We start from the raw sequence: 13,873 nt of genomic DNA, 5'->3' as shown, positions 1-13,873 counted from the left end.
TTTTCATAGCAGTATTGATATTCTTTGATTTATTAAGAGAACCGTATTTCCTCAGGCATTTTAAAATATATATATACATTGAGTAATTTTGGAGCTGTATTTGCATTGGATCATTATAGATTTACGTGCACATGTGCAATCAAACAAAATGTGCTACCACAGGCTTCAACAAAGACCTCTGTAAAGATAGTCGCTTTTTCTCTTCTCATTCATATTACCTTAGAAAAGAATCCCCACGCTTGTTTTCTAACATCTATCTCTACTAAAACAGAACAGCTTAGAACAGAACATCACTACCTCAACTGTGGCTTTTGAAAAGAACATCTCGGTCTGTCATGTGGAGAGAACTGGGCTCACTCTTTGCCTTTTGGACTGCGAAGAGCTCCACCCTTCCCTCATCTACTTAGCATCCTGTAGTGTCTTCTGAGATGGGCTGGCTCGTCACGATTTTTCTATCCCACACAACTGCATGGAGAGGGCAGTGAGCAATGAGGAGAAAAGAGCAAGAAAAAGAAGAGAAGAATGCATGAACTAGTCCTGGCCTTACATGTGAGCCAAAGCTCAATTTGGACTACAGACAAGTAATTTAAAAAGACCTACAGGTTTCACGTGGTATACAATCGTAGCTGGCTTATAGTATTCACCAGCGGACAAGGGAAGCCTTTTCCAAGAGGGGACAATTTCTGCATCATCTTGAAAGTTCTTCAGAAAAAAGGTTAAGTACCTAAATAGCTCGTTGAAAATCATTCACAATTTAAGACAAAATGATTCTGAAATCTTAAAAAAATAGAACACGTTCTTATAATATATCTTGCAAGATGGAACAAAGGCTTTAACGTCATCCAAAAATAAGGAGTATTTTAGTGTTATGACAAACTTCAATCCTTTTTAAGAAGTCCAACTTCTTTCCCACCAGAATATGTATAATAACGAAAGCAAACATGAAAATAAAATAATTAATAATAAAGGAGTATGGAATAAGATCTATCATGCCAATGCTATCAAAGAGTATTCTACTGAAAGTAGACTGAACATAAATATTCCCCAAAAAAGTGATATGTATTTTCCAATGCTCGTCATTACTACTATGCCTGTTTGAGAAAGAAAAAAAAAGAATGAAAATCAAAGGCATACACGCCAACAATGAACAACCTATTTATGTCCGACACACTCGATCAATTGCTGAAGGAGTAGTTTTGCCCAAAAAGTGATACCTGTAACGTTGCCCAAATTAAACAAACTTGTGGTGTCACCGGCCGCTCAGTCTCATGCGCTCAGGTCCGTCCGCTCTCCACTGCTTTGAGCATTCTGCGTATCACGTTGCTTGAGAATTGCTACACCACATTTTTATATTCTTTTAAAATAAGAAAACGATTGTTGGTGTTTGGGAAATCTCTCTGAAAAAGATCTCTGTCTGTCACCTTTCAGATCTGTTCACTTGGAGACGTACATATCAAAATGCCTAAGAAAGACCCGATCTATCAGAGCGCTTGGATGTCGGCACCCCTCCTTCTGCCTCTTTGTTTCGGATTATGTGACTATTAGAGCTACGGGACAGGTGGATCAGCATAGGCCCTTTACCAGTGACACTGAAGCAGAGGACTTCGTCCTGATTTCTTTCTCTCACTCTTTTTTTTTTTTCCTTTTCCTTTTTTTCTTTGTTCATGAAAAATGAAAATGCAAGAGTGGACATGACAACACAACATCAAAAGGTATTTTTTGACTCCATTCACTACAACAGAAATTGACTGAACTCTACTTGCCATCCAACTTTAAAGATACGGAGGCCGCGGGCACTGTGAGAAAGAAACAAAACCCAGACGAAACAAAACGATACAAAGCAACTGCGAATTCATGTAAAAACGGGTGCGAATGCGAGTACAGAATGCAGTAAAAACATCAGTGCTGCGAATTCCAGCAACACTCATCAAAAGAGTTTCTGAAATGTTTCCTCTGAAACATAGACAAAGCGATAAAAGAGGATATATGTGTATCATTTTAAGCATAACAACGTGAGTTAAGAGCTCAAAAATTAAAAAAAAAAAAGTACTTGGAATGAATAGTGCTACCCTTTTTTTCCTAAGTAGGCATAAAAATATTTTCATTTCCTTCTTGTTTTCCATACCAGTATATCAAGAACTTTCATTTGTTTCATGTTACCGTTTACAACTTTAATGCACACACACACACACACAAAAAGGTATCTACTGCAATAGAAATAGTTGCTTCATTACCTTGTTTGCTACATTTGCAAATGTAAACAGCTAGGCAGAGCCAGAACTGACTCTAATGCATGATGGAATATCTTTGTTGCATACGTACACTGTAGAAAATATTTATTCAATATGTCAGGCACCATTATTTGAAATGTAATACATTAATATTTACTAGAAAAATAAGTTTTTTTTTCCTATTTGTTCTCCCAACTTCTTTAATGAAATAAGTTAATCTGACAGTGCATCCAGTAGCTTGTAATATCTTCTACATCTCCGTGGCAAAAAATAAACTACTGGTTGGGACAATATAATGCAAATTATTAAAGTCAGTCCTTGTACATACATCCTTGTAGCAAGCATTGAGGCTCGACTAACAGCACCTTTAACCAATTATTTAATGTTCAGTTATTTAGCCCTATTTCCCTGAGCAGTTATGCTGAGGAGCTTTCCCTTCATGGATAGTTTTTACAAAGCCTTAAGTATTAAAAGTACTATGAAGACATACTTCTAAGAATCCTATTTAATGCTACTTAACTAAACCTGCATAATCTAATGAAGGGAGTGATTGGTACTTATCCTAACTGTCAGTCTGTGGTAACGTAACCTTAGACACTGCCTGACCACAAAGTTTGGAAATTACATTTAACCAAAAGGAAATAAATAAATACAGCAGGTTACCTTATGGAGAAATTCATGTTTTCTAAGCAAATTAAATGCATGGTGTGACGTTTGCATCCACCTATTCAACTGAGGGGATTCCTCTCATCATAATGTGCCAAGTGAGATTATTGACCAACAGGAGGAAAAAAAATCCAACCTTGTTCATCCTAAATGAGAAAGACATTATTTGGCTAAAGTAAAGTTACTATGTAAGCATCGAGGACATTGTTTTTTTAAAAAAATAGGACTACATTCGGACAAAATGAACCTAAACTGCAAACAAAGGACTACTGACTATTTGAACAACTAAAGGACAAAAATATCAGAGGGTGCACATGTGCATGCACAGGCAGGGCTGGCCACACCATCGTGCCACCCATCTGTCAGGTTTCTTGCTGCTCTCTCACCAGGCCTAACCAGACTTTCTCACGTCTAGGTCCAAGTCTGAGAATGATTTGCGAGGGAGCCGTTTCCCTTCCCTCACCCTGAAGATTCGATTTCAGGATACCTCTAAGTCGAGGACACAATGGATGGGTTTTTGAACAAATGGGCCAATGGCCAACCCAATACTGCTTCTGCACTGTAATATGTAAACCCTTTCAAGTTCTAGACAGCTTCTATCCTTTTACCTTTCAGATAATCTGGTGGGACTCTATGGTTCATTTCCCCAGTACACATCTGTCAAGATGGCTCTGACTTGCTAAGTTTTAAAAACGACTGTTTACCACCTTCCTTTCTTTCTCACTGACCACCTGTCTTATTTTTAAATCTTGGTAACCTACTCAACAAAAGAAAGAAGAATAAAAGAAGGGAATTTCATGTTGGATAAGGCAGGCTCTATGAAGTATTTTTTAATAGGTCTTCATAAGACATTACAAGCTATTGAATTCCCATCAAGAAAACCTATTTCTATTTAATTGTGCTAAGTGCTAAGGTTTTACTCTTTAGGTTTTCCATTTTTTTCCGCTTGTGCATTGTTCCTATGCAGGCCCCTCTGGATGTGCGTTGTGAAGTCGTATTTGTCCGTGCAAAGATGCTGGCATATGCTGCACTGGAAAGGTCCGCTGTCACCATGGCAACTCATATGCAACGCGTACATCACTTCATCCAGAAAGACAATGCCGCAGTGCACACACTTTGTCGAAAGCTCATCTTGAGTACTTCTGTCAACTTTCTCTGTTTTTGCTACATTCAAAGGACCTTCATTTTTTACAATGGGCGGTGCCTTTGTTTTCTCCTTGGAGGCACCATTTGCGGTTGGCCCAGGTCTGGAATGCTTGATCGCCAAATCTAGAGGAATGTCATTGTCTGATCCGACAGCTGAAAAATGAGGAGGCAGATTGAAGGTGGGATAAGGCACATAGTTTTGGCAAGGATTTGGTAGGCCAGGCACATGACTCAAGTAGTGCGGATTCCCAGGAACAGAGAGCTTATATTTACTCCAGAACCGCAGCCAATCAGCTTCACTCTGGAAGTCGTTATGTACAAAGGGAAGTCCAAAAAGTGGGTACTGGTACTTTTCAATAGGGCTGCCTGGTGGTGAGTAATTTGGGTGTTTTGCAGGTCTCATATACTTTTCTATGGGACTGCCTCTCTCAGAACTTCCTTTCCCTTCAGATACAGAGGAACTGTTTCCTGGATCTCCAGTACTTTCCTGAGGACTTTTAATCTGAATGTGCAAAGGTTGCATCCTTTTGTGAATATCCAGAGTTTGGCTGACCAGGACTGGCTGCTGAGCAGAATGGCTTTTAGTCAATGAACCCTGGGCTTCATATTTACTTAGGCTTGGGAGTGGAACTTCTCTCTGATGGCTCTCAGTTAAATGCTCTTCTGACCTCCTCTCTAATGGGCTTCCATTGACCTGCTCCTCACTGTTACCCCTCTGCTGTTTGTTGAGCTGCTCAGCCTGAAGTGCCTCCGGGTTAAGGCGCTTTCTTGTTCTTCTCCTAATAATCTGCTCACCGTTGTTTTGTTTAATGATGTTTAAAGGCCTGGGAGTCTGCAGAGAACACACACAATACATGAAAGGAAAACATTAAAAAATACATTAAAATGCATTAAAAATTCCTCACAAATATAAACCATGCTGCAGTTCAAAGCAAGGATAGGGTTTATGCTGCAGATTTACTAAATCGCCTCCTTTTGCCCTAAGCAGCAGCAGAGGAAGTAACCAAAGCGCACTGTTTTCGCCTAATTAAATCATGCCCATCTTTGCAGGAGGGACAGCAAACTTTAATGTACTTGAAAGCAGCTTTTCCAAACTCATCAGATTGTGTGGTTGCACCATAGAAAGTCACTCGCAAGACCATGGTTTTACTAAAATGTTTTTGAATTTTGACTTATGCACTGAACTGACCACAAATCAACAGGGAGACAGGTACACATTCCAACGGAGGAAAATGTGCCCCCTTCCATTCCCATGTGGGAACTCTAACATGCAAGTGGCCGTATCTACAAACAGGATCTTTAGGAGGAAATTAGGTGACCTAAGGTCAGGGAGGTGAGCCCAGTCCAGCAGGACTGTGACCTTGTAAGACCGAAAGAGAGAGGTCCTTCTCTTCACCCACCAAGATGGCAACCAACTAAGCCAGTAAGTAGCCTTCCCAGAATCCATCTCTCTGGTGCCTGGGGCTTCTGGCTTCCAGAACCATGAGAAGGTACTTTTCTGTTGTTTGGAGAAACTCAGTCTACGGTTTTGTTACAGCACTTTAAACTGACTAATGCATGCATCTCTACAAGGGACTGCAAATGTGAACATAAAATATTCATATCACAGCCCAAATAAAAGACAAACCTACAGAACTGTAAGGAAACATGTCAGATAATCAAAGCCATATCAGAGGATTCTTTCCTCTTTTCTTCTCTTCTTTTAATGACATTTACATACTCACTAGGGAAAATTTTACTTGTTAACAGGTGAAGCATTAGTTTTGTGTTGAAAATCTAAATTCATCTGTAGCTTGGGATCAAATACCCAACCTGTCATTCTACCCTACTTAAAATAAATGCTCACTTTAATTTAGCTTAAGTATTTTATTTAGCTTACACGTGACATGATTGGTATTTACGTACATGTTCAACAGGTGTTTATATTACATGACTAAAATCCATGGGTAAGACTATAATAAAAACTTTACTTGTAGGGAGAGCTTTCACTGTGATTCATAAAATCAAAAATAATTTTAATACATTAAAGAATATTTAAACATGAAAAGTTTAGGAGAATCTTCAAGTGGGCTAAAGCCTTATTTCTCTAAAAGATTACTGAAATCAAGAAACAATTTCTAGAAAATGAACATAGATAATAGGCAGTTGTGAATTATTCTGAAGGATACACTTTATAAAGAAATATTTTATATATTCAAATGAAGATGTAAATCTCTTGGAATCCTTCTGTTGTGACGAGGTATTGTGAAGAAACAAAAGATAACATGCTGGTTTTACAATGAAATTACTAGTTTCAGAATGAAATGACGCATAGCTTGGGTATGCCGTGTGTATTCATTTTTTTCAGAATGCTTTGATTTATAAAGAGGCTGCAGTAGGATTATAAGAGCATGTAGTATTTAATTTCCAATACAATTTCCATTTGATGCACTGAAATGTGCATTAATTCCTTTTGTAAACTTTCATAACTTTTGCTGCAATTCTGTGTGAGCCTAGCCTTTATGTATTTCAGCTTGTGGTTTGAAAAAACTTAAAACTGAAAACATCTTGCCTCTGGAGAGATGAACGTTGAAATAAGTTTTAGAAAACAGTTTATATCACAGTGGTTAAATTATCATAACTTGGCAGAGCAGGAATTTAATTAATTCTTGGCCCACGATTGGCTGGAGTTCAATTAAAATCATTAATCTCAGTACTCATTAAATGGAAGTTTATTGCTGGAAAAGGGCACAGAAAGTGGTACTGTATGTGGTGGTGGTGATGGTGGTGGTGGTAAGGATCTTGCTACTAGCTCCATTCTAATAACTAAGTTTTTTAGTGTTTCCTCCCAATTAGTATTGCTGGCAGCAGGCATTTCTTAAAGAGTGCTTCCAACGGTCCATCTAGGAAGGCGTTCTGTCCAAAGTTGTCTTCCCCGTGGCTGTAATCTGCTCACCAGCTCATGCTCAGAGCTATGGTAAAATGCCAAACAAAACGAAAAAGGCACAGGCAAATAGATTTCTGTTGACTAAATAGGGCATTCCTATTTGAAAGTCAGTCCATATCAGCAGATAAATTTTCTAAACTATAAAGAATCCTTCTGAAAGTCAGATGCAGATGCAGATGGGGGATATGTCAGTTCAAATTTTATTACAGAATTCTAACTAAAGTTTGGGAAGCTAGTAATTTAGTGGATTCCCAGGAGCCAAGCCAGCTGGTGCTGAAAAATACAACACACCTTGCACTTTCGCTACCCTGGTGTTTGTGCGTGGAGGACTCACTCCCCACCAACCCACCCGCTTGGACACTGCTCCTGGAGACTTCTGCCCCAAGTCCCGTACTGTGCTGCAGAGAGGGCTTGACTTCCAGCTGCCAAGTAGCCTGGAGGACACCTGCAGATCTGAAGGCAAACTAGAAGATAAATATTTACCCCCTATCTTACATTTTATACCAACCCTGAAGGGACCTTGTAAATGTTTATTTTTTTAACTTTTGGTATATTTGTGAAACTTTCGAGCAGCGCGCCCCGCCCCCACACATGGCTAACCATCAGGCCAGCTATCTCCTAGGTGATGTTCCCCCGATCAATCATTCTCCTCTTTTATATCAAAAGAGGCAGCATAATGCATTACTAATGATCTCAAACGTATCTCCCCATAACGTCTAAGGCCCTCTGACCATAAATCACACGGACATTCAGAGAGACTGTATTGAACCACCCTGCGGGACCAGGCAACCCGAGCCAGGACGGGGACTGAGCGCGCCGCGGGGCCGGCTAGATCTGATTTCTAAAGCTTCCTGCAACAGTGGGGCAGATTCTTACCGAGTGAAGCTTCTGGTAGAGGCCACACGCGTTGCATACATAGCCGCCATTTGCATTCTTTCGCCAGAGAGAGGTCTTCGTGGTCAGGCAATTGGCACAGAACACACCCGAGCCTCTGCGCCTCTGAAACGGGGGTGAAAAAACAAGGTCAGAGGTGAGTCACGTGGCCGGCCGAGTTAGACCCAATCAACCCAGGAGTTTTGTCTCCAGACTTGCAGCAATGACAGTATAAAACCACGCTGCCCATAACGAGGTCAGGTTAAATTGTTTAATAGGCACCGCTGATTCTCATTATAATTAACCCTACAGTGATGAATGAGGTGTGCGGAACACCAAAGGCTTTTTCACAGGAGCAGCTTTAACTTTTTGAACTTTGGGTTTTGTGCCTTTAATGATGGCTCCCAAATGCTGAAGCCCAAGACCATACCTTTTCAAAGTGTCAAAACCTGAGTAAAAAGACAGAACGAGCGGCAAGGTGTTTAACATACGTTGAGACACGCTACCTGCGTTTTAAAATATGGTCAAGCTCGGAACAAAAAAGAAAGTAAAGCAAACCCAACCCGTGTCTTTTTGTGTGTGTCGTTCATGCCACTTAAGTAGTAGGAGACCGTCAGACACTCGATTCTGGTCTTCCCTTTGGAATGGTTAAACTGCCAGAGAAACAAGCTCTGTTTCCCAACGCCAGGCGGCCGGAGGGACTTGTGCCAGGAGTACAGTATTACTAATGACAGCGCATACGGGTGCGTTCTCAGTGAGACAATGCAGTCCCATCAGTGGCTATTTATTTATGTTATTTGACTCAGACTTGGAAATCAGAAGCATTTCCAAATACAGATTGATTTTAGTAGCCGGAATTCTGTAATCATCCGATTCAAAAATAAGAATATTTAAAAGTAGATAATTAGTATCACTGGTTACATTCCTGCTGTCCAGTAATGATTCCAGTAAACTTCGCAGTTAAACAAAAGTCGGGCTGTGTTTGTAGGCACACATGTGAACAGGCAGGAAATAGAATTCTCTCCCTGAAAAAAGAAAAAAAAAGAAAAAGAAAAAAGGCAGCCCAGACTACAGCTCTGCTCTTTTTTTTTTTCTAGGAAGCAAAGTCTTTAATGATAAAATATGCATGTTAGATAAGGAGTGGAAAAAGTCTTTCTGGAACTTAATTTTATTATAAATTAAATATTACAAATGCTATAAGTCAAAATTTCAGGGATACATAAAATTTAGGCAATTTATTTAACTGGAGTCCATACTGTAGAGGAGTGGTATGTATGCCTGCCAAGAAAATACAATGGTTATAATTGTACTCTGATACATTTCAAATGGAAAGCTTTCTGCAGACATAATTTTGGCTTCAAGACTGGAACACTTTCTTGGCATTGAAAGGGCATTTGATTCATCGGGTGTTTCACAATGTATCACTAAAAAGACCTGGTGAGCAGCCAGTTCCCTATAGGGTAATTTTTCCATCCAGATGCAAGTGCTATCAGAGGCCCTCGTCAGCTAAACTAATTATGATCTTGCAATTGCTGATGCCTGCTCACTCTAACATTCGACATCCTCCATTAATCATCAATACAAGGAAAATGAATGAAACGTAAAGAAACGAGGACTGGTAAGCTGCACAGCTATAAAAATCTGAAATGAGAGCAATAACTTAACGAGATTGGGGGAATGTTTTCAGTGAGCGCAAAGCCAGGCTAACAATTGCCCTTTTAAACCAAGAACACGATTTCATTAGCGTAGCAGGTTGTGCCACTTTAGGTGATGTAATAAAAGCTAGATTTTGCCCAAAGATAATCTCAGGCACCCTCTTTCTTCCCTCCTCCCCCAAGTCAGAACTAGGAACACACAGCAAGTTCCTCAGTCCCTACAGCAGCAGGACCAAACGCTTTGTCGGAGGTCCAAAGGGCTACAGTCACCGGGCCTGCTGCTGCCTTTCCCGAAACCAGCAGGCTACTATTCTGTTCTGTTTATCCGGCATTTTGGGGTCCCCTTCATCCAAATTAAGCCAGGGAGCCCAGTGAGATTACAACTGTGAAACCTGGCTGAGCCCATCCTTTCATTTTACTAAATCTGAGTAACATGCTGGGCAAAGCAATGCCAACACCATCCACACAGAGACTGTAAATGTCCACTGGGAAACTGACCCACATGTATGGCGGAGGCTCAATTTGAATGGGGAACATTCATTCCAGCCTGCTTTTCTTTCCTTATACCCTGGGTGCTTGACACAGCATGCCAAAGTGGGTGTAATCCTGATTTCAGCGAGCATTTCAACCCTTGCACAATTGCGTGCTTAATTCTGTTGCAAAGATAATGCCCTTCATTAGTTAGAGGGAAAATCCTGAAATTACAGCACTAGTTTCCACAGGCATGACTTGCTTTCTGTAGTTCATGTCCTCCGATAAAAGCTGCTGTATTTTAGGGAAACCCTGCCTTATTTTAAATACAGTACATGAGGAATACTGAATTCACTTAGAGTCAGAATAAGTTGGAAGTTAACAAACTGATACAGAAATCTGATCACTTTTATCCAGAAACCTGTCTCTGCCATTTGCTAGGTGCAATACTGGGCAAATTACTTAACTCTCAAGTCTGAAATATTCTCCACCTTTAAAGCATGAGCTGTCAATTATTATGTGGATTAATAGATGCAATTAAACAGCACCAGACATGAAGTAAATGCTCAGGGGATTCAGGTATGATTTCTTTTATATGAGAAACATATTTTGTTAGTTTTTCATCTCAAGTCTCATCATTAAACTTGTAAGATTTGTTTCAGCCGTATTGGTGGATATTGTCAAATCTTCTCAAACACGAGAATGGAAAGTTGAGTCAGAGTGAAATATCAAGGTGTTCACACCTCAAATTCAATACAATACTGCGGCACAGGGGTGGGGCGTAGGAGGTAGGTGAGAAATATTTTACACGTAAGCTGTTACTTGCCACTTCAACAAATTTAGCACTTTGGGAAGATTACTCGAACTGTATCTTTGGTGCAGTGGAATTTTTGAAAAAAAAAAAATCTGACCACACAACCATCTCTTTCTAAACTACAGCACAGGTAGGGAGACCCGTGATCTGGTCACACTGTGAGCTGGGCCATGGGGATGGATGCAGAAGACACTGCTTTTGAAAGTGTCCACAGCCCAAGCCTCATCCAGACCAGAGAGGCACAGATTCGGCTGTGAGAGAACAGTCTTCGAGGGCTGCCAAGAGGGTGCACCCCCTCTTTGTATTTTATAAAAAAACAAGCTCTCGTTAACTTAAAGAAAAGGAAAAGCACTAAAGACCTTATTTTATTCACAGTTTATGTTGCATGGTGAAGTCTTAACTGTTTTATTGTTCTTCTCCTTTATGCTAAGCTTGTTAAAGACAGAAACCGTGTTTCCTAACAGGCGTGAATATTCTATTAAAAAGCACTGAGGATGTGCTCTGTCCCAGATGCCGAAATGCTCACCAAGTTTAAAAATAATGGTACCTGCCATCATTTTTGTCCTTAGTGCTCACTTTTTTTTGGGAAAAAAAAGGTTTTATTATGTTTCTTTTTTAAAAATCCCTTTCAAATGTATTCCATTGAGGTTGACAAGTTTATCTAGAATTGGGCAGAGATAGTCAACAAGGTAAAAAAAATAAAATCAAGAAAAAGTGTCTAATCCTACTTTCCAGGCCTATTTCTGAGAAACAGCTGTGACTAGGTTCTCACCAGGTCAGGTAGGAAGACAAAACTCCTCTGCCACTGGTTATTTCCAACATTCTATTCGCCTCAATGGTGGATGGTTCTGTATGTCTGAAAGTTTTCCCTTTTCCTACAAGCTGTTTTTAAGAGAATAACAATAATTTGACATTGGGCCTGGGAGTGGGAGATTAGGAATCCTGGAGGCAACGTCATCGATGGGCAAGAAAATGGTAGGAATAAGTAACTACGGATGACACTGATTGGCATTGCTGGGAGACGTCATTGAAAGTCTTTTTTTGGAGGGTGCTGGGGATTGAACTCGGGACCTTGCGTACTTGTGAGGCAGGCGGCAGAACCACCAAGCTAAATCCCTGGCTCATTTTTAGTCTTATACACCTTGCATTCTCTGCCCTTGAACTTCTCTAAGAATATCTTCTATTTCTATGGGGGTTCAGGCAGTACTAGAACTAAGGAAAGTTACCCCAGAACATAAACCTACCTGAAAGTCAGCTCACCTGCAAATTTCTACAGAAAAAAACAACAACAACTTACCATCAGCAATTCAAGGCAATAGTTATTAAATTTAACTTGTAATGCTAGGAGTTGGACTAGTAATGTTAAGGCTGCATTTGTGTGTTACCGCCATGCTATTTCTGTTCATTGGTGACTTCCTGTGTGTTAAAGGAAGGATAAAAGTGGGAACCATAAATTACAAGAGGTTTTAAGCCAGTGGCTGGTCTAGCAAGTTCTTTTCAATAATTACTGAGATATTTTCACTTTTCCAAGTTTCAAATGTATTGTAACCACAGCGGTTATTTTTTTTTTTAAACAGCATCAACACAGGTATAGCTTGCATAATTGTATGTGCCAGGATTTGAAAAAGAAAATGATAACCTATCTGTTAATATAACTATATTTTAAGTCTAACACAATGCTCCGCCCCCACGCGCCATCAGAGTATACCAAGAAATATAAAATACTTTAAAACAAAACTTTTGTCTTTAGGTTTACTGTGAAACACTATGTATCACTGGAGTTAATTTTTTTTTCAAGCTATCTGTTCGGGGCTAATTCTTGGAACAAACTTTGGTAAATCAAGATATGACTTAAGGGAAGAAAATGAAAAAAATAGTTTTAAATTGACTCAGCTGTTTTTATTGCTTATTTTATTTTATTATTTGAAGATCAGCCAAAAACAAAGACTTCTAAGGTTTTCAAATTTCATTATTAACAAAGAACCAATTTCATCTGATTAATAAAAAGTAAATTTGATTGAATTACTCACTCAAGTGGCTTAGCATTTATAGACATGGATATTTATCTCTCAGATATTAAAAGTCTCCATTGGTGAAGGAATTTGTCTAGAAATGATCTTTTATAATAGTTTTCTATGAATAAGAACCATAGTGAAACCATGTAATTACATAACAAGCCTTGATAGGCAGAGTGTTTACTCACATTTTTTATGGTTTTATATCTGGGGCATTTTAAATCAAATCAATCTGAAATTTGATATATGTGCTGTTAGTCTGGATGCACCTCGAAGATTTTTAACTCTTTAAATATTTTCTGTGTTTATTTGATTATATCAAGAATTCTTTGCAAAATTTCATTTCAGGGAAATGCACAGATGGCTAAGATAGAAACTTCTGGTACAATTCTGCATTCATAAAATTTCAGTGGTAAACTTAATTCAGTTCAGACATGGGACTAACTATTGAGTGTCCAAACCGTGCCTGGCACTGTGCTGCAAGCACAGCAATGCAGAGTCCTGCAGAGCTTACAGTGGAGTCTGCTGAAAACACGGGGCTAAAGCAGACAATGCTAGTTCATGGGCACTGAGTCTGAATCACGTGAATTACACAGAAAGTTCTCTGAAGAAGCCGAGGTATTTTCCACAAGCCTCATTGAAGGGTTGAAAGTCATCTGATCATTAGAAGATCCACTTTCTGTGCGACTTTATAAAATGTGTAATAGCCTTATGTTTTCCAAAGTAAGGTAACACTTGTTTTTTGTCCCGTTAGTAGTAATGTCCTATCAAGGACACCGTCCTAACAATTGTCAGGAGCCGACACCATCTGAGTTAACTAATGTGTTCATGACTATCGATATGTCATCCATATCAATAACTGTTTAATAAATGATCAACGTTATTTCAGTCCTTACCACGTTATTCACCACAAAAAGCCTTCTCCATGCCCCTTTTCCCCTGAAACAGAACTAACAGGCTGCTGACTACATATCACCCTATAGAATACAAAGAATGCTGCAGCTACAACAACTTAAAAATAGATAGTGGCTTGCAATGAATAGCTTTAGACCAACAGCCAGAATTTTACCAGAAGC

General features: G+C 39.4%; 1 protein-coding gene across 1 annotated transcript in view; it reads right to left on the bottom strand.

Moving 5' to 3' along the window:
- Positions 1-2,138: 2,138 nt before the first annotated feature.
- Trps1 (transcriptional repressor GATA binding 1) overlaps positions 2,139-13,873 on the bottom strand; it is a 230,118-nt gene continuing 218,383 nt past the window's right edge. The window contains exons 7-8 of the mRNA XM_019206817.2: positions 7,846-7,968; positions 2,139-4,875 (exon numbers count right to left, since the gene is read on the bottom strand). Coding sequence (XP_019062362.1) covers positions 3,814-4,875; positions 7,846-7,968 — 1,185 coding nt within the window. The 3' untranslated portion in view covers positions 2,139-3,813. The remainder of the gene's footprint in view (positions 4,876-7,845; positions 7,969-13,873) is intronic.

The sequence above is a fragment of the Fukomys damarensis genome, unplaced genomic scaffold (genome assembly GCF_012274545.1).
Source record: "Fukomys damarensis isolate Sample0158 unplaced genomic scaffold, DMR_v1.0_HiC HiC_scaffold_5, whole genome shotgun sequence".
Classification (NCBI taxonomy): Eukaryota; Metazoa; Chordata; class Mammalia; order Rodentia; family Bathyergidae; genus Fukomys; species Fukomys damarensis.
Note: the sequence above shows the minus strand (reverse complement) of the source record. Positions and strands in the feature narration are given on the sequence as shown.